Here is a 23194-nt window from a genome sequence, read left to right on the forward strand (position 1 = left end):
AGAGATTTGATGTCCCCAAGATGCATTGCTCATCTGTGCAATATGTCTCTATGACATTTCCTGACAGATGTTAAGTAAACATTAAGAAAATGTCTTTAAGATGTTTATGATTTAGAATGTATAAAATAATAATTATAATCAAAGACGCTTAACATGGAAGGGGAGGGATCACGGCAGCCATATTGCGGCAGAACACTCACCACACACAACGGCGTATTGGTGGAGAGGAGACGAAGTGATGAAGCCAATCAGGAGAGGGGGATATTAGGAGGCCATGATGGACAGAGGCCAATGGGCACATTTGGCCAGGTTACTCCCGTCCTCTTTTCCGAAGGACATCCTGGGAATTTAATGACCACAGAGAGTAGTTAACAGACATCTTAGAGACGTACGTGTGCTGAGCTGAGAGATGTTAAATAGACATTTAGAAAACGGTTTATGATTTAGAATGTATGAAACTGCTTAAAATATGTTTATATTTTCATGTTTCGTAATATGTTTATTATACATCCGTTCTCATCTCGACGGGAGCGTGTTCAGCCTGATGCGTCTACAGGCCCACACAAAGACCATGGAGCTTCTGATCGGGGAGCTAATGTTTACTGACGATGCCGCCTTCCTTGCTCACACAGAGGCAGTTATGAAAAGAATCATGTCCTGTTTCGCGAAAAACTGCTCAGATCTTTGGCCTTGAAGTCAGCTTGAAGAAGACTAAAGTTCTGCATCAGCCCGCACCACAAAAAGAGTACCATCCACCAAGCATCTCCATCAAACAAACAGAACTGAAGGTCCACCATTTTACTTGGGGTGCGTGACCTTGTCTGACGCCAAGATCGACAAAGAAGTTGACAACAGGCTGGCCAAGACAAACAGTGCATTCAGCAGACTAAATGGACGTGTCTGGAACAACAACAACCTCAAAAAACCCACGAAGGTAAGTGTATACAAAGCTGTTTTGCTGACCACTCTCTGTGCTGAGTCACGTACCGTCATTACCTGAGAGTCTGAGACTCCTTGAGCGTTTCCATCAGCACCGCCTCCACACAATACTCAACATTCGTTGGAGTGACTTTGTCGCCAACACTGAAGTCCTCTAGTCAGTAGATGTCACTAGCATCAAGACCATGATCCTCTAGGTAACTTCGCTCGGCAGGGAAGATCTCTAGAATGGAGAACCCCCGCCTACCTAAGACTGGGCTGGACGGGGAATTGTCCTCAGGTTACCGTTGCATCGGGGCACCACGAAAGCGGTACAAAGACTCCTTGAAGAAGTCCCACACTGAAATTGGAAACAACAGCAACTAATCCACAAAGTGGTAGGCCATGTAAAATCACGGAGCGGGGTCAGTGCATGCTGAGGAGAAGTCGGTAGAAGTGGGTAGAAGTTGGCAACTTTAGGTAGAGTCAATCGCTCCAGACCTCCAAACTTCATGTGACATTCAGATTAGTTCAAGAACAGGGTCTGGAGAGCTTGATGGAATGGGTCTCCATGGCCGAGCAGCTTAAGCTTTACATCACCAAGAGCAATGCAAAGTGTGGGATGCAGTAAAGCAGCCGCCACTGGACTCTAGAGCAGAGAGACGTGTTCTCTGAGTGACCAATCACGCTTCTCTGTCTGGCAATCCCATGGACAAGTCTGGATTTGGTGGTTGCCAGGAGAACGGTACTTGCCTGACTGCATTGTCCCAAGTTCAATGTTTGGTGGCGGGGGGATTATGGTGTGCGGTTGTTTTTCAGGGGTTGGGCTTGGCTCCTTAGTTCCAGTAAAACTCTTAATGCTTCAGCATACAGAGACATTTTTGATAATTTCATGATCCCAACTTTGTGGGAACAGTTTGGGGTTGGCCCCTTCCTGTCCCAACATGACTGCGCACCAGAGCACAAAGCGTCAGTCCATAAAGACATGGTTGAGAGAGTTTGGTGTGGAGGAACGTGACTGTCCTGCACAGAGTCCTGATCTCAACCCGATAGATCACCTTTGGGATGAATTAGAGCGGAGACTGAGAGCCAGGCCTTCTCGTCCAACATCAGTGCCTGACCTCACAAATGAGCTTCTAGAAGAATGGTCAAAAATCCCCATAAACACACTCCTAAACCTTGAGGAAAGCCTTCCCAGAAGAGCTGAAGCTGTTAGAGATGCAAAGGGTGGACCAACTCCATATTAAACCCTACGGGTTAAGAATGGAAGTTCTTGTACATGTAAAGGCAGTTATCCCAAAACGCAATATAGTGTATGTGTTTCATTTGTTTGTAATAAATTGTATTCTTTAGGATGAGAGATGCATGTCGTTTTCAAGAGGGTCCTAATACACAAAAGTTAGATAACATAACACAAGACACAACAACAACAATCACCCCATTCAACACAACAAACACACCACTACACAATTAACACATAATATATAAATGTTGCCCAGCATTAATAAATATAATCATAGCTGTATCATCTAAAGCAAGTACAGCAAGTTTCAAAACAAACCATTTTAAAAGTCAAATATCATTCATTTAATTGAATTATTCCAATCTGCAGGAATCTTAACTAAACGAGTAAGATGAAAATAATGCGGAAATGTCTTATGATGAATATGATATCATATATTGTTGTAAATAATTAGAACTTGCAACCAGTGAAGATGCCTCCTAATCTTGAGTAGAGTATATTTGAGTAGATCATACCACAATGCAATGGTGTATCAAATTATCATCCAATAACAAATCTGTACATTTTATTGTAAGCTGTAGTAAGAGGCAAAAGAAAATGAATTTAGATTCTGATGAACTACATGCACATAATCCAAAAATGGTAATATAAATGGCAAAGCAAGTTTTTTCACGAACAGTAAATACATTTTTAGATTGACACAGTAAACTGCGGATCCATGTTAAATCTTACGTATATAGTCAATGTGAGGTTTAAAAGTAAGTTTAGAGTCCAGCCATAAGCCCAAATATTTAATCTGATATATTCTAAGTACCATCATTACACAATATTGTTAGAATATTAGATTTCAATCTAAACGTACACTTTGATTAAAAGAGATTTCACTTTATTAAGTAAAAATTATTATTATTTTGTGTATTTGAATAGGGACAAGTATGTCACATAAACACGTTACATGCTACAACATTTTAGCCGAAGCTAATTCTCAATGTCCGTCCCTAATATTTATCTTGCAGAGCATTCAAATCTGATTGCAGTATATGTTGTGGTTTTGAAGTATAAATAACAGTATGGTCTGCATAAAGATGAGCAGAAGAGTGTGAAAGAACTTATCCATCATTAATGAGGATATAGAAGAAAGAAGAGGACCCAACATCGAGCCCTGGGGTACGCCTAACACATCAGATCACTTCCCTCGAATAACAACATCGTTTTATGTTATGCAAAAGTTAAACCACAATAAAGAATAAAAAAAATCAACTGCATAAAGCTTATCTAATAATAAATAGGCTAATGGTCAACTATCAGAAGTCTTACGATCAATAATAATCATTTTAAAAATCTATAGCCTATAATGCTTAAAATAACATGAGTCAGTCAATTTTAGAAGAGCATGTTGATCCAGATTGACGTGGTAATAAAATATAATTATTTTCAAAATACTTTGATAACTAATTATAAAATGATTTATTTAAAATATTAGCAATACTTCCAGATAGCTGGTAGCTTACTCTTATGTAATGACTGTGTGTATTTATTTATGTAGCCTTAAACGTATTTGATTATTATCTCAAATTAACACAGTAACTTAAGCAGTGCTAAAATAAAGGCAAAGTTAAATGCATTTCTTTGAGCTGAGTGAAACTCTCCGCGGAGCCGCTGGCGCCCCCTGCCGGCCCTGGGGTGACAGGACGGGCTCATCAGGAGATATCGCTGTGTCATGCATATTATCCAACCGCGAGACACCGAGGACCGCAAATAAGGCTGTGTTGTTATGCCTAACGCGAAACAGAGTATAGTTACTAATCACAAATGATCATTGCCACCTTGTTGCATTTTACGCTTTAAAAATAAAAACATTAAAGACACATTTGAGTGAATGTCTCTGTCAAAGTTTTGTAAAGGGCTCACTCAGGGCTTTTCACAGATACCATTTGTTTTGAGGTTTCACCAGGACAATAACTTATGCTTGGTCTTTTTGGATCAAATTTAACACTCATATGAAAATATGATAATTATTTGTAATTATCATTTAAATCTCATCTCAGGAAAATGTTGATGGGGTTTCTAAACCTCAACTCTGGGACTTAAATCATTATCAGGCATTCTGGGAGACACAACAAGTCAACAGGGATATAAACTACATATCAATGTTTCTATAACATATTAGATATTATTATGAAAATGTAGCCAAATATTACTTCCATTATTTAAAAAAATGTTCCCATTAAATGTTGCTCCAATTACACATGAATATGCAAATTAAATACAGTGTGTATAGGCCTTTGCATTGAACAGAAAACCCACGTGAGGCCATTTTACCCACATATTGCATACATTATAATGGTATATAAATTATTTCCTTTATATCTGTCATAGTTGAGAAAGTTTGTTTTAAAAAAATTACCAAACAAGAAAATTACTTGGTCAAAAAAATAAAAAATAATAATAATTTCCTTTTTTTCCCTATACAGTCCCAGTGTCTATTTATAATAATAATAATAATAGATTTTATTTATAATGCACTTTTCATTCCGAAGAATCTCAAAGTGCAACAAGGGGGGGGGGGGGGGGGGGAATAACAACAAAAAATGAATAACAAGTAAAAACTACTACAAACAATCAACCAACACAGAAAACAGAACAGAAAACAGAGCTGATGGTGAACAGAAACAGAGCTGATGGTGAACAAAAAACAGCTGATGGTGGAAGTCTCTGTTAGCTCCGCAGCACACTGTGGTCCACTCCATGTTTCAGATTTCTCCCAGCGGCAGTGTACCGATGACATCGCCGAGGCAGGACAGCTGAAGACCAGATGATGGGTCTTCAAGACGATTCAAACGATGGGGATCGCCGCAGCACCATGCAGGAGGCAGAACATTTTTTCGGGCACTTCTGTGGACACACCGGGGTGGGCGCAGAAGTCCAAGCCACTCCACGGCCGCAATGCAGGACGGAACAGTGGCGCAGCCGAGAAGCGGAACATCCCAACATCATGCCGGACGCCGATTACGATGGCCCAGATGACGCTAGCCCGGTGCAAACTTCAGCCACCATGCAGCTTAAGCCCAAGGGAGACCACCAGTGAGCAGTCGCGGCGAGAAACATCAAATGTCCTCCAAACCAGAACCAACCAACCGCAGCAATTCAAACGTAAACATTAGAAGCGGTGGAAAACGGCGAAACGAGGAACAACGTCCTCTCAGAGGCTGCCAGCAATCAGCAACAGCCCCAATTGTAGCTCTGACTGTTAGACTAGTCACAAACATAAGGAAATAAAATAAAATCTAAATCTAATAGTACATTAACATGATCATTTGTGGGTGGAGAAGCGGCGAACAGACGACGCCAGCGTCCTCTCCCCCACGTTGCCTAGCAACCCATTTTACCTAGCAACCCTATTTATGAGGACATAGCAGTATAAACTATCATTTATTTAAATATTATATATATATATTATATATAGGCTATATATATATATATATATATATATATATATATATATATATATATATATATATATATATATATATATATATACATATATATATATATAATGCTCTCAACAAATGACACTCAATTCAAAGGACTTTGTTTGTCCTGGATCTTAGGAGGTTAACGTAATTTTAAGAAAACTGTCATTGCTTCTTTACAATATATTCTTAATAAATAAAGACACAATATGTAAAAAATACAATCTGTCATATCTGTGTGTATTTTGTTAAACAAACCCCCCTATTTTGTCCAACACTGAAAAATGTGGCCTGCTTGAAGAAACAATAAAATCTTTGATCGATCGATTAATTCATATTCCTGTTATCTTTAAGAGTCGCTCAAGAAGTTATTTGCTATCATTTTATATACATTGTGGCTCTGATTCTTGCTTTGTTCAGCTTGTTAAGAAAGCTGAACGAGTATGGCAAGCCGTTTTAACATGTAACCCTTAAAACATGTATCTATTTTCATGCTACTAGTACTTATATTTTAGATGCTATACTTATTCAGTAGATACTAGTACTTATTTCGATAGTGACTAGTAACTATTCTTTTGTTACTAGTTAGATTTTTATTTTAATAATACATTTTTTAATTGGACTGTACAGTGGCCATTCTGACTAGTCATAACATAAGACGGGTAAAAATCAGTTGTGACTAGTAAGAGAATAAATGTTATGAGTTAAAGTAAAAACAATACTATGAAGTAATAAATAAATACTAGTATCTATTAATTAAGTACTAGTATATATTAATAAGTATCTAATAATAAGTACTAGTATCTATTGATTAAGAACTATCTATTTAATAGGTAGTATCTAATAATAAGTACTGGTACTGGTTTAATAGGCACTAGTAGCTAATGAATGAGTAGTATTTATTTAATATGTACTAGTTAATAGGTACTATTATTTATCAAAATAAGTACAAGTATATAATAATTATCTAGTATATTTTAAAAATGTACTAGTAAAGAACAAGAACTAGCTAATGAATACCCAGCAAACAGGGGACGTCCCCCGGACGTTGCAAACGTCCGTTTAGGTCCGCAGTAGGTCCGGGTTGTAACGTTCGCTGACGGACGTTCGGAAGACGTCCGCATTTGGTCCGCTTTGTTACGTTCGCTCGCAGACTTTCGGCGGACGTCCGCAATTTGTCCGCTTTGTAACGTTCGCTGGCGGACTTTCGGCGGACGTCTGCATTTGGTCCGCGGTGGAACGTTCGCTCGCGGACTTTCGGCGGACGTCCACATTTGGTCCGCTTTGTAACGTTCGCTGGCGGACTTTCGGCGGACGTCCGCATTTGGTCCGCTTTGTAACGTTCGCTGGCGGACTTTCGGCGGACGTCCGCATTTGGTCTGCGGTGGAACGTTCCCTCACGGACTTTCGGCGGACGTCCGCATTTGGTCTGCGGTGGAACGTTCGCTTGCGGACTTTCGGAGGACGTCCGCATTTGGTCCGCTTTGTTACGTTCGCTCGCAGACTTTCGGCGGACGTCCGCAATTTGTCCGCTTTGTAACGTTCGCTGGCGGACTTTCGGCGGACGTCTGCATTTGGTCCGCGGTGGAACGTTCGCTTGCGGACTTTCGGAGGACGTCCGCATTTGGTCCGCTTTGTTACGTTCGCTCGCAGACTTTCGGCGGACGTCCGCATTTGGTCCGCTTTGTAACGTTCGCTGGCGGACTTTCGGCGGACGTCCGCATTTGGTCCGCTTTGTAACGTTCGCTGGCGGACTTTCGGCGGACGTCCGCATTTGGTCTGCGGTGGAACGTTCCCTCACGGACTTTCGGCGGACGTCCGCATTTGGTCTGCGGTGGAACGTTCGCTTGCGGACTTTCGGAGGACGTCCGCATTTGGTCCGCTTTGTTACGTTCGCTCGCAGACTTTCGGCGGACGTCCGCAATTTGTCCGCTTTGTAACGTTCGCTGGCGGACTTTCGGCGGACGTCTGCATTTGGTCCGCGGTGGAACGTTCGCTTGCGGACTTTCGGAGGACGTCCGCATTTGGTCCGCTTTGTTACGTTCGCTCGCAGACTTTCGGCGGACGTCCGCATTTGGTCCGCTTTGTAACGTTCGCTGGCGGACTTTCGGCGGACGTCCGCATTTGGTCCGCTTTGTTACGTTCGCTCGCAGACTTTCGGCGGACGTCCGCATTTGGTCCGCTTTGTAACGTTCGCTGGCGGACTTTCGGCGGACGTCCGCATTTGGTCCGCTTTGTTACGTTCGCTCGCAGACTTTCGGCGGACGTCCGCATTTGGTCCGCTTTGTAACGTTCGCTTGCGGACTTTCGGCGGACGTCCGCATTTGGTCCGCTTTGTAACGTTCGCTTGCGGACTTTCGGCGGACGTCCGCATTTGGTCTGCGGTGGAACGTTCCCTCACGGACTTTCGGCGGACGTCCGCATTTGGTCTGCGGTGGAACGTTCGCTTGCGGACTTTCGGCGGACGTCCGCATTTGGTCCGCTTTGTAACGTTCGCTCGCGGACTTTCGGCGGACGTTCGCATTTGGTCCGCGGTGGAACGTTCGCTCGCGGACTTTGGGCGGACGTTCGCATTTTGTCCGCTTTGGAACGTTTGCGAACGTCCCTATTACGTCCCTATTTCCCTATTTTACAACACTTGTAAAATCCAGCCGCCCAAAATCTGCCTTTTATCAACAACAACCTGACACTTTGTAACTCAGACAAACGAAAATTTTTACTAATATAAACCCATATTGTATTTTAAAAGGGGATTTAGTTATTCCTTAAAATGTGATAATGGAAAGTTTTTGCAAAAAATGTTTTTTTGTTTTGTAGATTGACATATTGCAAATAAACAAGGCCTAGTAAAATATGATCTGAAAAGCTATTGCAAATAACTTTCGTGTTACTAACTTATCAATATCACTAATGAAAGACGTCTTCAAATCACAAGTTTGTTTTATAATTTAAACATATAAATACGATACCCTTCAATAATATTAATAGGACATAGGCTACAATTAATTATGTATTTCACATGCATGAGAAAAATTAAGGTTGAATCTCCGGATCTGAATCGACTTCAACTGATGAATGCAGTCAATGAAAATGTGAAGAATGAAAAAGCACATTCCTGGAAAGAAAGTGGAAATAACACAGGTAAGAAAAATAACATTTTCCTACCCATTTACTTGTCAAATTGTTGGTCAGATGAAGGCGATTGGTTTTATTCAAAGAAAAGCTATTTTAAGAATAAAAATATTTTAATAACTGCATTTAAGACTTTTAATTCAGCTCAAATAACAACACACACAACTGCCCCTGCCCCTAAACCTACCCATAACTTTCTGCACTTTCTACATTTTTTTTCTACTAATTCTGTTGATTTATAAGCTGTTGTACCCCCACAGTGACACGAGTCCCCATGAGTCTGTGTGCATTCAGGTTGAAGTCACACACACACACACACACACACACACACACACACACACACGCACGCACGCACGCACGCACGCACGCACGCACGCACGCACACACACACACACACACACACACACACGAAGAAATAAAGTGAAATATAGCCTGCACTGGGAGATACAATCAAGAGTCGATCAAATGCGCCTAACCGTGTGACGTCATTGTTTGAGGTACGCGCAGCACGTATCCATGGCAACGCTTAGCTGCGTAGAGAGAGAGAGACCGTTGCCGGATTTCCTCAGCTCAAAAGCGGCTTTTAGTTTTCTCTTTCGTCGGTCGAAAAAGGTATTTATAATTTTAGATTAGTAGACATTAGCTATCATAACAATTGTTAATCTTGTAAAGTTTAAAATATGACAATTTCACATATTATAAGGTTTCCTTCGTGTAGTTACAGCTGCAAACCGTTAACGTTAAGTTATGCTAACAATTTTTAAAACTGAAATGAGACAACTTTATCTGATATTGACAAATATAGGGCTTAAATATCGTACTTTCCAAAGTTAATACACACTGAGGCAAAAGACAAAAGCATAAATTGGGACGGCCTGATATTATCCTACCATGGTCTAACGAAATCAAGTTTTTTTCAATGGACAAACGATGACACGTCTAGTATTAGACATATAAGATCATAACACTACTGAATGTGTTCATTTTGTTGTTTTAGGTTAGAAGTCAACGAGAAGAATTGCCATCGGACTAACGTTACCCCACAGCTGACGACCAGAGACGCGCGTGTGCGCGCACACACAGCTGCCTGCGCGTACACCATGGTTTACACACACGAACACCCATGGAAAGAGCACATCACCTTTACAGTTGTTCAAATAAAATAAATATATTTTGTTCCTTACAATTCCTATGTGTCTGTTTACTTTGGTTTCCTGAAATGCAAAATAAAATCGAATAAAACGCTGGTAAACTGAAAGTCCCATAAACGTCCCGAATGGCCGCTTGACGTCCTGTGAACGTCCCTGTGAATGTCCGGAGGACGTCTTTGAGGACGTCCGCGGGACGTCAAGAGGACCCTACACATGGACGTCCGGGGGACGTTCGCGGAGGCCATTTAGGGGACCTTCTGTTCTGGGGACCTTTTTTTGTTAGCTGGGTAAGTGCTAGTTATTTATGGAATAGAGACTAATAACTAAAAAAAAAAAAGTAATAGTAGCAAGAATACAGATACTAGTATGCTTTACACTGCAAAAAATGTTTTTCTTACTTAGTATTTTTTATCTTGTTTCTAGTCAAAATATCTAAAAATTCTTATATTAAGAAGCATTTACTAGACCAGTAAAAAATATTGTCTGGTTTTGGGGGAAAATACCTCCCCCAATAACTGAGTTTTTGCTTAAAATAAGCGGGGTGAGAAAAATAATCTTGTTTTCTGTTTGAATTAAGATGATTTTTCTTACCCCATTGGCAGATTATTTTAAGCAAAAACTCTCTTGATTGTGAGTTATTTTCCCCCAAAACAAGACAATTACTTTTGCTTGTCTAGTAAATACTTCTTGTTTTAAGAGTTTTTATATGTTTGGACTAGAAACGCAAAAATACTAAGCAAGAAAAGCATTTTATTTTGCAGTGTATTAATTAAATTAAATTGGCTTGCCATACTCGATGGTTTTCTGAAACGGCAGTATCACCGCTAACCTGCAGAGGGCGTACAGTGGCTGCACCCGCATGCGCCTGAGACCTGTTCTGCGTTCTCATTGGCCGAGCCTTGAGACGTCGCACTCGCTCATTGGATGGCAAAGCAAGGTCATGACTTCGGTGCGCATGCGCAGAGTCGGTTCCCTGAGCTCTGTCAATGTGGGGCGAAAAGCAGCAGATCTGAACGCTTGCAGAAGATTTGACAATTCGGATCAAGGCTTTTAAACATCGGATCGCGTGTTTTATCGTGTTTGCGCAGACGGAACATCATGACGAGCAGCTCAAGGCGGAAAGATGAGGTTCATGCGGTTAATGGAGGAGTAAAGCAGTCCACATGGACCAAAGCCGTCAGCTGTAAAGCAGTGTGGGAAGAGAAGGTCTGATTTACACTCGCACACCTCACACTGCACTGCACTGTATGTGTATGATGTATATATAATATATGTGATGTGTGTCTATAATATATATGTGTCTTTAAATGATGGTGAACGGTGCTGTGGTTCACTGAGTAGGGTTCGGGGGTTTAGGTGTCATGTAGGGATTGGTCTGTTTTAAGAAGATTACTGTGCTGCTCCCCATATTAGTGCTGTTAATCGATACAATTAACGCATTAACATTACATTTATATATATATATATATGTATATATATATATATATATATATATATATATATATATATATATATATATATATATATATATATATATATATAACGAGTAATACTTTCACATGTAATCTCCAAATTAATGTAGAAAAAACAAAGACAGTTGTTTATATTTTAAATATTTGTTTAATAGCATCTTTTTATATTAATGTCAGTATCATTGATAACAATACTAACTGTTGATACTATATAAAAACAGATGTCTCTATGACAGTTATTTTAACATTTAGTAGGCTTTGAAAATATAACTTTTAATTTAAGTGAACTTAAAACAATCTTCCCATACACCCATTATAATAAATGCCACATTTATCTGCGCTTCAATATATCAGAGCTCAAATTATTTTACTGTCCCAGTCAGACCCGTTCAGATTTTTAAATAAAAAGTTGTTTTCTAACAGGCACGATATATACAGAAATCAAAGAAAGTTATCAAACACTTCAGTCTTCACTGCATAAATTATAAATTAAAGTTCTCTATTGAGGATCTATTGAAAGAATTGTAACATAATATACATAACTTAGTTTTCAGGGGTGTATAAAGACCTTACATAATGAACCGTTGTGTGTTTATCTTAGAATAAGCAATTTCTATCTTACACCACGGGACCCCTTACAGTAAAGTCACCATTTTGTGCTGCCATGTTTCTACGGTGGCCCTAAACGGACAAACTTCCCTTCAGAGCGCTAGTCACTCTGCTGTCTCAGAAGATTAAATCTTTGTCCTGTGAGGGCCACCGTAAATTCTCTGTGCTTTAAAAGGAAGGGGTGGACTGTTGCAATTCACAACCTCACAACTAGGTTTGTTCATTTTGTTTATTTGTTTATTTAAAAGGATCCCCATTAGGTGATGCCGAGACAGATGCTGTTAAAATTTACACACTGCACCTTAAAATGTAGATTAATCCTTATTAAAGCTACAAAAGTTATTCAATCAAAAGCAGTGAGCGTAACTTTTCTTTTACCTCATTTAAGACTGTTTGTGAGGAAACTTGATAAAACGGCATTTTGGCATAATGTTGTGTTTTTGTCTGTCAAGTGCTGTCTGAAGCGGATTTATCTGCACACGAGACGAGTGTGTGTGTGTGTGTGTGTGTCACACAGACAGGAGATTCACAGACGCGTGCCAGTACCACACCGCCTTCTCTCTTGAGTCTTTTGAATGATTTAAAAGCATTTTGTATGAATAAGTGTGATCATGTATTGTATCACTAGCCAAAGGATGACAGTAAAAAAAAGGGAATGCGTTAAATATTTTCAACACGTTAAACAAATAATGTTATCTATCCTCTTTTAAACAGGTTATTAAGTGGGTATATTGGTATATTTCTCTATCCAAGTGCATTTCCTTATTAAATATTTTCATAAAATCACGACCCAACTTTATAAAAAAAAAAAACCTATTTACTTTGAAATGTTATATTATTAACTGAAACTTGTTTAAACGCATTGTTTATGACTCAGAAATATGCATAACAGCCGTTTTGAAAAGTTTTAAAAAACAAAAAGAACACTGTCAATGATGCCATTCAATAAAAAAGATGATTTATTATACGTTTACAATGTGTGGGCCTGTCTATAATATATGGAAGCTTGCTTCTGCGGTTTCTCGCAATCCTTTTTATTTTTTTATTCAGCGGTGAAAACAAGCTTCCATAATAATGTATCTATCTGCCGTGCTTCCGGAGTGTGTTTAGTTACAGGAGTGGTTTGGGATAAGTAAGGGTTTATTTCTGCCAGCTTGAGAACTGTGTTCATGAAATATCTTACTGCAAAGAGTAGCTCCTAGTGACAAAATTCTGAGAAAGGTGGATGTGTCCTCTTAAAATGAAAGAAAACATCCTAGTAAAGAAGAAAGTAATGCATCTTAACTCTTAAAAGAGCTCTTAAGATCCAGGAGTGTGATGAGGGCTTTTAAGAGGCTTGCGAGTTTCTTTAGCAGAGGAGAAAATGGACGAAACTCAAAGAGGGAGAAGAAATGTTTTGCACACAATGCATGAGTGAGTTAATAAAACAGATTAGATCGGGCAGGGATCATGTTTGCGACAGATCTTATTAGAGACACGCAAACATCTCCGACACCAGATGTGTGCCAGAAATGGAAGTAATCTCTACATTAACATGTTTGGCAGCTGTAAAAATGCATCTATTCTGCAGTGATGATTTGGGTAACCTTCTGTGAGCAGAGAGATCACACAAGTTCAGAACCTTATTGTGTGGCTGTTCGTTTCCTATCAAATACACTAAGTAGTAGTGTTGTCACGATACCAAAATTATGACTTCGATACGATATCAGACTAAAATATCGATATATCGATACTAAATCGATACCACAGTAAAAATAAATAAATAAATAAATAAATAAATAAGATAAGATGCTTAATATGACAACAGAACTTATTATTCATTGTTATTTTTTACTAAAAATTCATGTGGCCAGCATGTTCCTTAGGGTTGGGCATCATTTTGATTTGAACAATTATTGATCAATTGATCAATTACTATTAAAATTATCTCACAATTTTTTGCTATCTCAATGTATTTTTTACAATAGGGTAATTGTGTTGCAATAGCTTACACACAGCACAAGAAAGCTTGATTTCGAATGGTAAATTGAATTTAAAAAGACGAGTAAACAGTAATAAAATAAGAACAAATAAACAGATTACAAACAATAGCACAAATAAATGCAATAGAATAGAAGATAAAAATTAAAAACACTGCTTTATTTTTTCAGGTAGGTCTAACATTCAGATAAGAAACTGAATTTAAAAAATGCATAGTAATTACATTTAAAACAACATTGGATAATGTTCTTTGTAAAAAATTCAATAGCGTACAGATGAAACTATTAAAGTTACACAAGTTGATCAGTCAAGAGCAGTGTGATCGTTTGTCTTTTTGTAGTTTGAATAGCAAATGACTGCGGTCCCTTTAAGACTAACAGACGCATGGATCCACACTCCTCCTGTTACTCGTTCTTCCTGAACTGTTTGCGACTGTGTTTACGTTAATACTCTTCCAGATGTGCACTGATAATTCTGTGAGTGTATTTGACCAATAATAAGCTGGAAAAGGAAGCAAATGTTTGCACTTGTATCATGTCAGAGGCGGCTTTATTAGGGTAGGCTATGTGTGTGTGCGCTTCAGATGTGGAGCACGAAATCTGCGGGCATTAGTAGGCTAGAATTAATTTATGTGCAATCCCGCGCGAAATTCAGACCGATCACACACTAACACTAACACACTGTCATGAGGAAAGAGTTCAGCAGAACGCGCGTTCGCCGTGCTCAGAGGTTAACCGGGCTGAGGGAGAATATGCCGGTGTGTGTCAGCTCGCTGACGGTCAGAGAGGAGAGCGCAGCTAATATCGATACTGTAAAAACTGAGAATCGTATCGTTTCATATATTCCAGTATCGATATATATCGAAATATCGATATTTTTGACAACACTACTAAGTACAACATTAACATTATGGTAAATAATAAACGACACACAAACATTATGTGAGAGAGTACATTAAAACTGTAAAATGCACATTAAAATGGAAAAATGACGGCTGTAATTTCAAAGTGAAGGTTTATTTAGACTCAATGCTTAAAAGCGCTCTTATTTTTTTTCCATCTTGGACAGCCAACCAATCACAGTCTTCAAAAGACAGGGTCAGCCCCGCCTCCTCACTAAGATAAGTGTTAGTATTTTCCTCTGAGTTGCTCTCAGATCGTTCCTGAATCACTCTTAAGCTAAGACTCTTATGTAGAGGTTTTTAAGGTAATTTAGGAGCTTTCTGAGAGGATTCTTAGGGTGCTTTCACACCTGCCTCATTTAGTTCGGTTGAATCGTACTAGAGTTCGTTTCCCTCTTTGGTGCGGTTCCTTTGGTCAGGTGTGAAAGCAGCAATCGCACCTTAAAGAGTTGGTCTCAGTTCACTTTCAAACAAACTCTGGAGCGGTTCGTTTGTGGTGAGAACGTGATCCGACCTCGAACAGAACCAACTGCAAAAGTACTGATCATTTTTGGACTAAACCAGCTGCCGTAGTGCGCTGACATTGTGCTTGACATTATTACCTGATAGATCGCTGGCAATATTTCCGGTAGATGAGCATGTCAGAGTTAAGAATAATCAATGCACTCCTCCGCTAGAAGTGACGAGAGGTGCGCGTTCGCCATTTGTGCATTAACGCTGTTTTCAAGTCGCATCCGCGCTTCATTATAGAAAGGTATTGTGTGCATACTGTGGTAAATACACACAATGTAGATGATTATGGCCAGGGACAAAACCAGCCCGCAGTCGTCTCTCCATAGGTGTGTAGTTTGCTGACTTTTCCTCTTCTGTTGGAATTTTCCCACAGGTCAATTCTGACCAATCAAAAGCAGTTTAGGAAATACGCCACGGCCAATGAGTGATGTGGATGTTGTCACGTGCCTGCGTTTGGGTTTGTTTCAACTGGTTCTGACCAAAGCAATCAGTGTGGTGTGAAAAGGAACCAAAAAAGCTGAAAAATGCAACAATGTATAATTGTTTGCCCTTGGTTCGGACCAAATGAACCGAACTAGAGATGTGAAAGCACCCTTAGAAGCTTTAAGAATACAGGCTCTGATATTTGTTCGTTTGAAGTTGCTAGTCTGCCTCCTATAGATGTTTTTAATCTGAGCACTAAAGACTCACGCTTACATTTTTACTTTCAGGAGAAAAAAAAGTGTTCATCCTGTCAGAATCCACTGTCCATTAAACACGTTTCCTGGTCTGTAATGCTTCTTGCCCCTTTGAGCAATGTATTCTGTTGATACTTTTGAAAAGGTTTTTATTTAAGTTTAGAAAGGATTAGTTAGTTAACTGATGTTTTACTCAACCCCATCTCATCCAAGATGTTGAAAAGAAATTACATTTTTTGAGAAAAACATTCCAGGATTTGCAGAGCAGCGCAAGAAGAGCAATTTAGTTTAAAAAGTATAATCATTTTACACACGTTTTTTTTTTAAATGACCAATGTTTTGGCTTGATAAGGCCCTATTCCTCGTCTGGGATCGTGCAGAGCCTCTGAAGCCCTTCCTTTGAAACTGCACTGATTTGGACAGTCAACATTTTGGTTGCCATTGAAGTCCACAATGTGGAGAAAAATCCTGGAATGTTTTCCTCAAAAAACACAATTTCTTTTTGACCGAAGAAAGAAAGACATGAACATCTTGGATGACAAAGGGGTGAGTAAAACATCAGGAAGTTTTCATTTTAAAGTGAACTAATCCTTTAAGTGCTTTAAACATGAAACAATTTATTTTTGAATAACTAAACCCGGCTCTCACCGTGAATAGAAGCTGGAATGGCGTTAAACGGGAAAGAAGAAAACATGCATGTGTTTCTCACTTTTCCTCCCTGTTTGTTTTGTGTGATTGCAGGATGAGTTTTTAGATGTGGTCTACTGGTTCCGACAAATCATCGCTGTGATATTGGGCGTGATATGGGGTGTGGCTCCTCTGAAAGGCTTTCTGGGCATTGCCATGTGAGTATTTGAGCTGAACTCTTTCTCTGATCCTGCGGTCCGCCTCGAGTCCTCATGGGGTGTGTGTGTCCTCCAGATTCTGCATCATCAACGCAGGCGTCCTGTACGTGTACTTCAGCAGTTTCCAGCAGGTGGACGAGGAGGAGTACGGAGGCACATGGGAGCTCACCAAAGAAGGCTTCATGACTTCGTTTGCTTTGTTTCTGGTAGATATATTTTGGCTATCTATCTATCTCCTGCTAAACCTGTTATACTGGGTTTACCCTGAAGCTTTATGGAGTCACCCAAAACACCTGCAAACTTCATAGGTCCTTCGCTGTGTACAGTCTACACTTTTACCAGCAAAGTGATGTTTTCTTTCAGTTTTATAATCATTATTACACTATCAACTAGCACGTGTTCTGCGTGAGAGATGATGCCTGTCCAACTCACAGCAGATAACATTAATCCATTCGTTATTAGAGGAAGGGAACTTGAACTTGAAATGTGAAGATAAAAGCAGCAAACTACCATTTTGAAAATCAATTCTGTCTTGATACTGGGATTTCCAACTTGAATATGAAAAATATCGATATTCGATACAATTTTTGATACCATGGGGAAAACTGCCATGTATACCGCCATACAGATCAAACTTTGTCGTAATAGCTTACAAACAGCACGGGGGCTTTATTTGAATAGTTAAGTTACATTTACAAAAAAATAACAATAATAATTTAAACAGTCATTAATAAAAAAAGAACAAATCAACTAACAATAGCGCGAATAAATAAAAAGCACAAATAAAGTGTGTTTAACAGTATTCAGCTAAGAAATACTATAGAAAAGAACGTAATCAAATGTAAAATAACACTGGATGGTTCTCATTGTAAAAATCAAATGCAGATTAATGCTTACAATTAAAGTTACAAAAGGTATTTAGTCGAGAGAGGTCTCTGGGCTCTATCATACACCCTGAGCAATGCAACACCAGGCGATGTAAACTAGTTTTCGTCCTGACGCAGTTATCATTTTTCACGTCCAGCTCCATGTTTAAATAGAAAATGCACTCGTGTCCACCCATGGCTGTGCTGATCTGAGAACCAGGTGTGTTCAGGTGCATTATTGGGGTGTTATTTAAAGGGTGTGTTAGTAATATGCGACTATAGGCGTGTGCACAATGCTTGTACAATGCTTATTACACACACATGCCAAATATATAAAAAAATAAAGGATTTCTGGAGAAGCGTCCAGACTTTCCTCCATGTAAAGAGTGAATCCACTGTGGTGCGAGCGCAATTGGCTTTTAAAGGGAACGGGAGATGAGACTCTGATTGGTTTATTGCACGTTACGCCCAAAACACACCCCATGACTCATTAAGAGACTAAGGACATCCATTTTGGACCGTGAGCCTGGAGCACTGATCGTTATTTCCGTTGTTAAACTAGAAAAAGTGGTTTTGGACATGGCATAAGTGCACCAGATTGTTAAAATAGTCCACTTTGTCTTTTGTTCTTTGATGAACATGACAGACAGCAGCAGGTTTATTAGACTTCTGTCACTTTAAGAGTTTATGCATGGATCTAACACACTGTTACACAATGCGTATTACGTTCCGAAACTGACTGAATGCTCGCCAAGTCGGGTATTTTGACAATTTTGTGTGTATTTGTGTTTAAGTGCAATAAGCCATGGAAAATAAGTCAATTTGGTACTCACGGGCTGTTTGAGAGGCGGGAATTTGAGTCATTCCCGCAGTTATTTGCAAATATTGCACTATTCAACCGGAGGAAATGAGACCAGTGAGTGAGAGGAGGCGGGTGTGTGTGTTACTTTGCCGTCGGAGAGAAGAGAGCGTGAGACTGCGTATACTGCAGAATTTTGACCGATTTCAGATATTTCAGTATCGACAGATATCGAAATATTAATATTTTTGAAAACGATACTTTACTTGTATGAATTAGTTTACCTTCACCATGTCATAATGAAAATATTTGTGTATTGGAATGCACTAAAAATGGATGCAGGTACATTTATAAACGCTAGTATTAGTCATCTGTTTTCCCCATGCCGAATCAACACGCTCAATTGGCCGGACTAAAGCCGAATACAAACCGCAAAAACTGTCCCAACCGATGGCTTGGCGTGTCCCGGCAATAATATGATGATCAAGAAACATTTCTGATTATTATCGGTGTTGAACACAGTTGTGCTGATGATAAATATTTTTGTGGAAACCGTGACTTTTTTTCCGGATTCTTTGACAAATAGAAAGTTCAGAAGAACGGCATTTATTTGAAATAAAAAAAAAAAAACATTATAAATGAAATGGAAGTGTTAAAATCTTTCCGAAAACAGCCGAACTTGTGAAGGTGTGTAGTAGAGCCCTGCGCGGGACTGTTTTCTTCATCCCGCCCGCGCCCGCCGAATTTCTGGCCATTACCGCACGCTCCCGCAGCGTATGTGTTACACTCCCGCCCGCTCCCGCAATATGTATGTCCACTCCCGCCCGCACCCGCAAAACTCTGAGAATTTATTCCCGCACAATAATAGAGATGCATTGATTTTGTCTTCTCCCGTCCCGCAGAAAAAAAAACATGTATTTGTATTGATATTGTTAAAGAGATTCATGGGGTTGTTTGTTTCATTTCCCTGGCCTGCATGTACAAAAAAAAGACAAAACGCACAGTACATTTAAATATAATTTCGTTTTTATCAAAAACTTTGCACATAAAAATAGACTGCTTAGCAAAAAAAAAAAACATATGATAAACTAGGCTACATGAAAACTTTGACCGGAGAGAACAGAGCAGGTGTGTCGCCTCAACCCAGACATCATCTCCATCATGGCGCTAGGCAACCTCCCTTATCCCGCTGTGTTTTTTTTAGCCGCCCATTCCCGTCCGCAGCAAAATTCAAACCGCCCGCTCCTGCGAGATTTGAGTTGGGTCCCGTGGGACTCAATCCCAATGCAGCCCTCTAGTGTGCAGTGGGCGGAGCTAAAGAGTCACGAGCACACACACACACACATGCACACAATACAGCACACTTACTCGATATGTTTGAATTGTTAATGGCCGTGCTCTTGCTCGTGTGTGTTCACGCTCATCAGAAGTGCCCATATAAGTAATGCCGCCCTTTATGACATCATACAGGACCATACAAAAAAAAAGGCTTCGAAACGTATTCGAATCCCGAAGGAGTCCATTCGGCACAGAAATACCCCGTCTCTTTAAAGGTCCCGTTCTTCGCGTGTTTTCGAAGCTTTGATTATGTTTACAGTGTTCAATATAACATGAGTTCATGTTTCGCGTGTAAAAACACAGTATTTTTCACACAATTGACTTATCCGTACAGCGCTGTTTCCTCTGTCCTAAAAACGGCCTGATGATTTCCTTCTTCTATGAAGTCCCTCCTTCAGAAACACGTAACGAGTTCTGATTGGGCCAGCGCTTCCCGTGTTGTGATTGGACAGCAGCTTAGCGCACTTTGCCCAGAAAGGTCCCGCCTCTTACCATAACGGGGAGATGCAAGCTCTGAATGCGCGCTCTTCTCCTCTTGGGAGAGCAACGAGACCACGCCCCCTATTTTGCGTGTTCTTGTGGGCGGAGGGCTCGTCAACAAACGGTTCTAGTGACGTCATTAAAGCAGGAAGTGCAGCGGTGTAGTCCAAACCGGCCGTTCGCTGTAGGCTTTGAAAGGGAACTTCTGTTAAATTAAATATCTCGCTTGGCATTGAACTTTGAGCTTTATAATTTTACAGGTATTATTTATGCTCTAACAGCAACATTACACACTAACTAAAGTTTGAAAGATGGAATCGCGAAGAACGGGACCTTTAACTGTGTGAATAAGTCAGAAGGCATGAAATGGCATTTACCCCCCCCCCCCCCCCCCAAAAAAATAAAAAAATTACTTGACTTTTGTCATAAGTAAATATTTTAATATCCCCCCCCCATTATTTCCACTTTGAATGAAGGAATGTCACAGTCCATCCCAAAATAGTTACGTTTTGCATAAATTAAGCCTATTTTAGACTCTTTCTTTCTTTATATTCATAATCATGCTATATTTAACGTACATATGCAGTAAAGTCTCATTATATGAAATTATATTTATTTTACTGTAATGAAGGAAGTCATGCTGTCTTGTTTTTATTTATTTAATTAACATACATTAAATTAATTCAGCCCAACAAATACTATCAGTGCATTTATTGATAGTTTTAATGGATTATTAATGTAATGGGGATGATTCCTGTTGGTTCAGCATGTTGTCTGATCTCTAAACACTGTGTGTGTGTGTGTGTGTGTGTGTTGTGCAGGTGGTTTGGATCATATTCTACACGGCGCTGCACTACGACTGAGGACGCGCAGGAAACCCATAGTCCCGGAGAGACAAAGACGGACATTTTATTTCATTTCAAATGGAAGTGCTGGATCGAGCTACTTCTCCAAGGCGTCCGCATATGTGTGAGCCTTGAGGAAGAGGTGCATCATGGGTACAGAAACCCTTCTGGGACCCAGGGGTCATTGAATTTTTAAGCTTATATTGTCCAGTGCACTGCCACGGCTCATGGGTTCATAACTGTCCGTTCGTCCTCTACTTTCTCTCGTTCGAAGGCCGCCGTATTCGAAACTAATTTTAAGTTTTTGTTCGTTTCTTTCATGATTAGCTTCCAACACGGATTGTCTTACTCTGTTATGAGCAGTCAAATACAATAGGAGTGTGTAAATTCTGTACAATTCATTTTATTGAATCCATAATGTATTAAGGAATTTCTTATGTCTTGTTGATGTAACATACTTCTCAGTATTTTATAGTGTACTCATGCGAATGTTCTGGATGCTTGTTATGATTAATGAGATGTACCTGAGGCTGTAGAGAGACTATTTTCTGGCTGAAATGTTTTGGAGAATCAAATAAATCCTGGGCATTGTCTGCCCCACACTTTTCAACAGACCCCGCTCTGACGGGTGCTTTATCCTTCGTCTTTGTAGCTTTACAAATCCAGTCAAGTTATTTGTTTGATGACTGTTGTTGTGAGAAGTTCTGGATTCACCGTGTTCATCGACAGAAAGATGGTTGGTTTGACTGTGTGTGTGTGTGTGTGTGTGTGTGTGTGTGTGTGGTGCGGTGCTTCATGTTACACGACTGACAGGATAATCAGTTGGTCAATATTCTGAGTTTTAGTATATTGAATTTGATGATCTGAATTCCTTCTTCATCTGAAATCTTGAATCTGTATTTTCAAAAACTGAATATTTCCAGTCTATTAATTCAGAACAAAATATCTGCGGTTTGAAAATACAGGTCTATACAATTTGGACAAAAAAACATTTTGGATGTGTTCAGTTTCAAATGCTCTATATTCAACATTTAAAAATTCAAATTCAGGACTATGTAAAATGCAACATAATATTCAATTCTGTTAGATTAGAAAGAATGAAGTCAACCTAGGAGCGCTCACTTCCTGATGGCTGAGTGAACTGCGCAGGCTCAGACTGAGCTTGAGGACGTAGATGTGACGTGAGCCTCCTGTCTGACAGCTGTGAGTCTTCTAGTAGATGTGGAAAGCGAAAGCTGAATCACGTTGTTTAAATATTTTCTCCCGTTGCTTTTGGCTCACTATGGGCTTCTCCCCATTCTTCCCCCTTGACTTTATCAGACTTTATGTCTCCACGTCCCCCCGACTGTCTCATAGACAGTAGAAGATTGCCTGCGAGCGTCTCCTCAGGTCTATACGGTAATTTCTCAACTGTGCGACAGAGTCGCGTTGGTTATGACGCAATAGTTAGCCTATTTTTACAAAAACAGCTTCTGCGGGGCGATAGTGTAAGATACAAGGTAACGGAGCCTTTTATGCATTGTCGTGTTTCTTTAGAAATAAACAATGGACAAATGGAGTCTTTAAACGTCTCAGATGCAAAGTTATTCACTGTCAAAGTGACTCAAAAATGAATGGGAGTCAATGGGATGCTAACAGCAGGTGATGGCTTGGTTAGCAATGGCAGCCCCAATGGGTGGAACGCTTTCCGAGCGCTAGATTACCCCCTTGGCTTTAAGTGATGTCAGTATAGGAGCACTCACTTCCTGATGGCTGAGTGAACTGCGCAGGCTCAGACTGAGCTTGAGGACGTAGATGTGACGTGAGCCTCCTGTCTGACAGCTGTAGGTCTTCTAGTAGTTGTGGAAAGCGAAATCTGAATCACGTTGTTTAAATATTTTCTCCCGTTGCTTTTGGCTCACTATGGGCTTCTCCCCATTCTTCCCCCTTGACTTTATCAGACTTTATGTCTC

General features: G+C 39.9%; 1 protein-coding gene across 1 annotated transcript; it reads left to right on the forward strand.

Annotated features, from left to right (window-relative positions):
- Positions 1-10867: 10867 nt before the first annotated feature.
- Positions 10868-21852, forward strand: rab5if (RAB5 interacting factor). Its single transcript, XM_067446950.1, has 4 exons — positions 10868-11123; positions 16811-16914; positions 16991-17120; positions 21219-21852. The coding sequence occupies exons 1-4, from the start codon at positions 11016-11018 to the stop codon at positions 21258-21260; spliced, it is 384 nt and encodes a 127-aa protein (XP_067303051.1). The 5' UTR covers positions 10868-11015; the 3' UTR covers positions 21261-21852.
- Positions 21853-23194: the final 1342 nt, after the last annotated feature.

This window comes from Pseudorasbora parva, chromosome 6 (assembly GCF_024679245.1).
Source record: "Pseudorasbora parva isolate DD20220531a chromosome 6, ASM2467924v1, whole genome shotgun sequence".
In the NCBI taxonomy this organism is placed as follows: Eukaryota; Metazoa; Chordata; class Actinopteri; order Cypriniformes; family Gobionidae; genus Pseudorasbora; species Pseudorasbora parva.

What these genes read in the sequence shown, in the direction of transcription:
- rab5if (XM_067446950.1), top strand. Translation starts at nt 11,016, where the DNA reads ATGACGAGCAGCTCAAGGCGGAAAGATGAGGTTCATGCGGTTAATGGA. An exon ending in AAGCAGTGTGGGAAGAGAAG is followed by an intron (nt 11,124 to 16,810) that starts GTCTGATTTACA and finishes GTGTGATTGCAG; the next exon opens with GATGAGTTTTTAGATGTGGT. An exon ending in CTTCGTTTGCTTTGTTTCTG is followed by an intron (nt 17,121 to 21,218) that starts GTAGATATATTT and finishes TGTGTTGTGCAG; the next exon opens with GTGGTTTGGATCATATTCTA.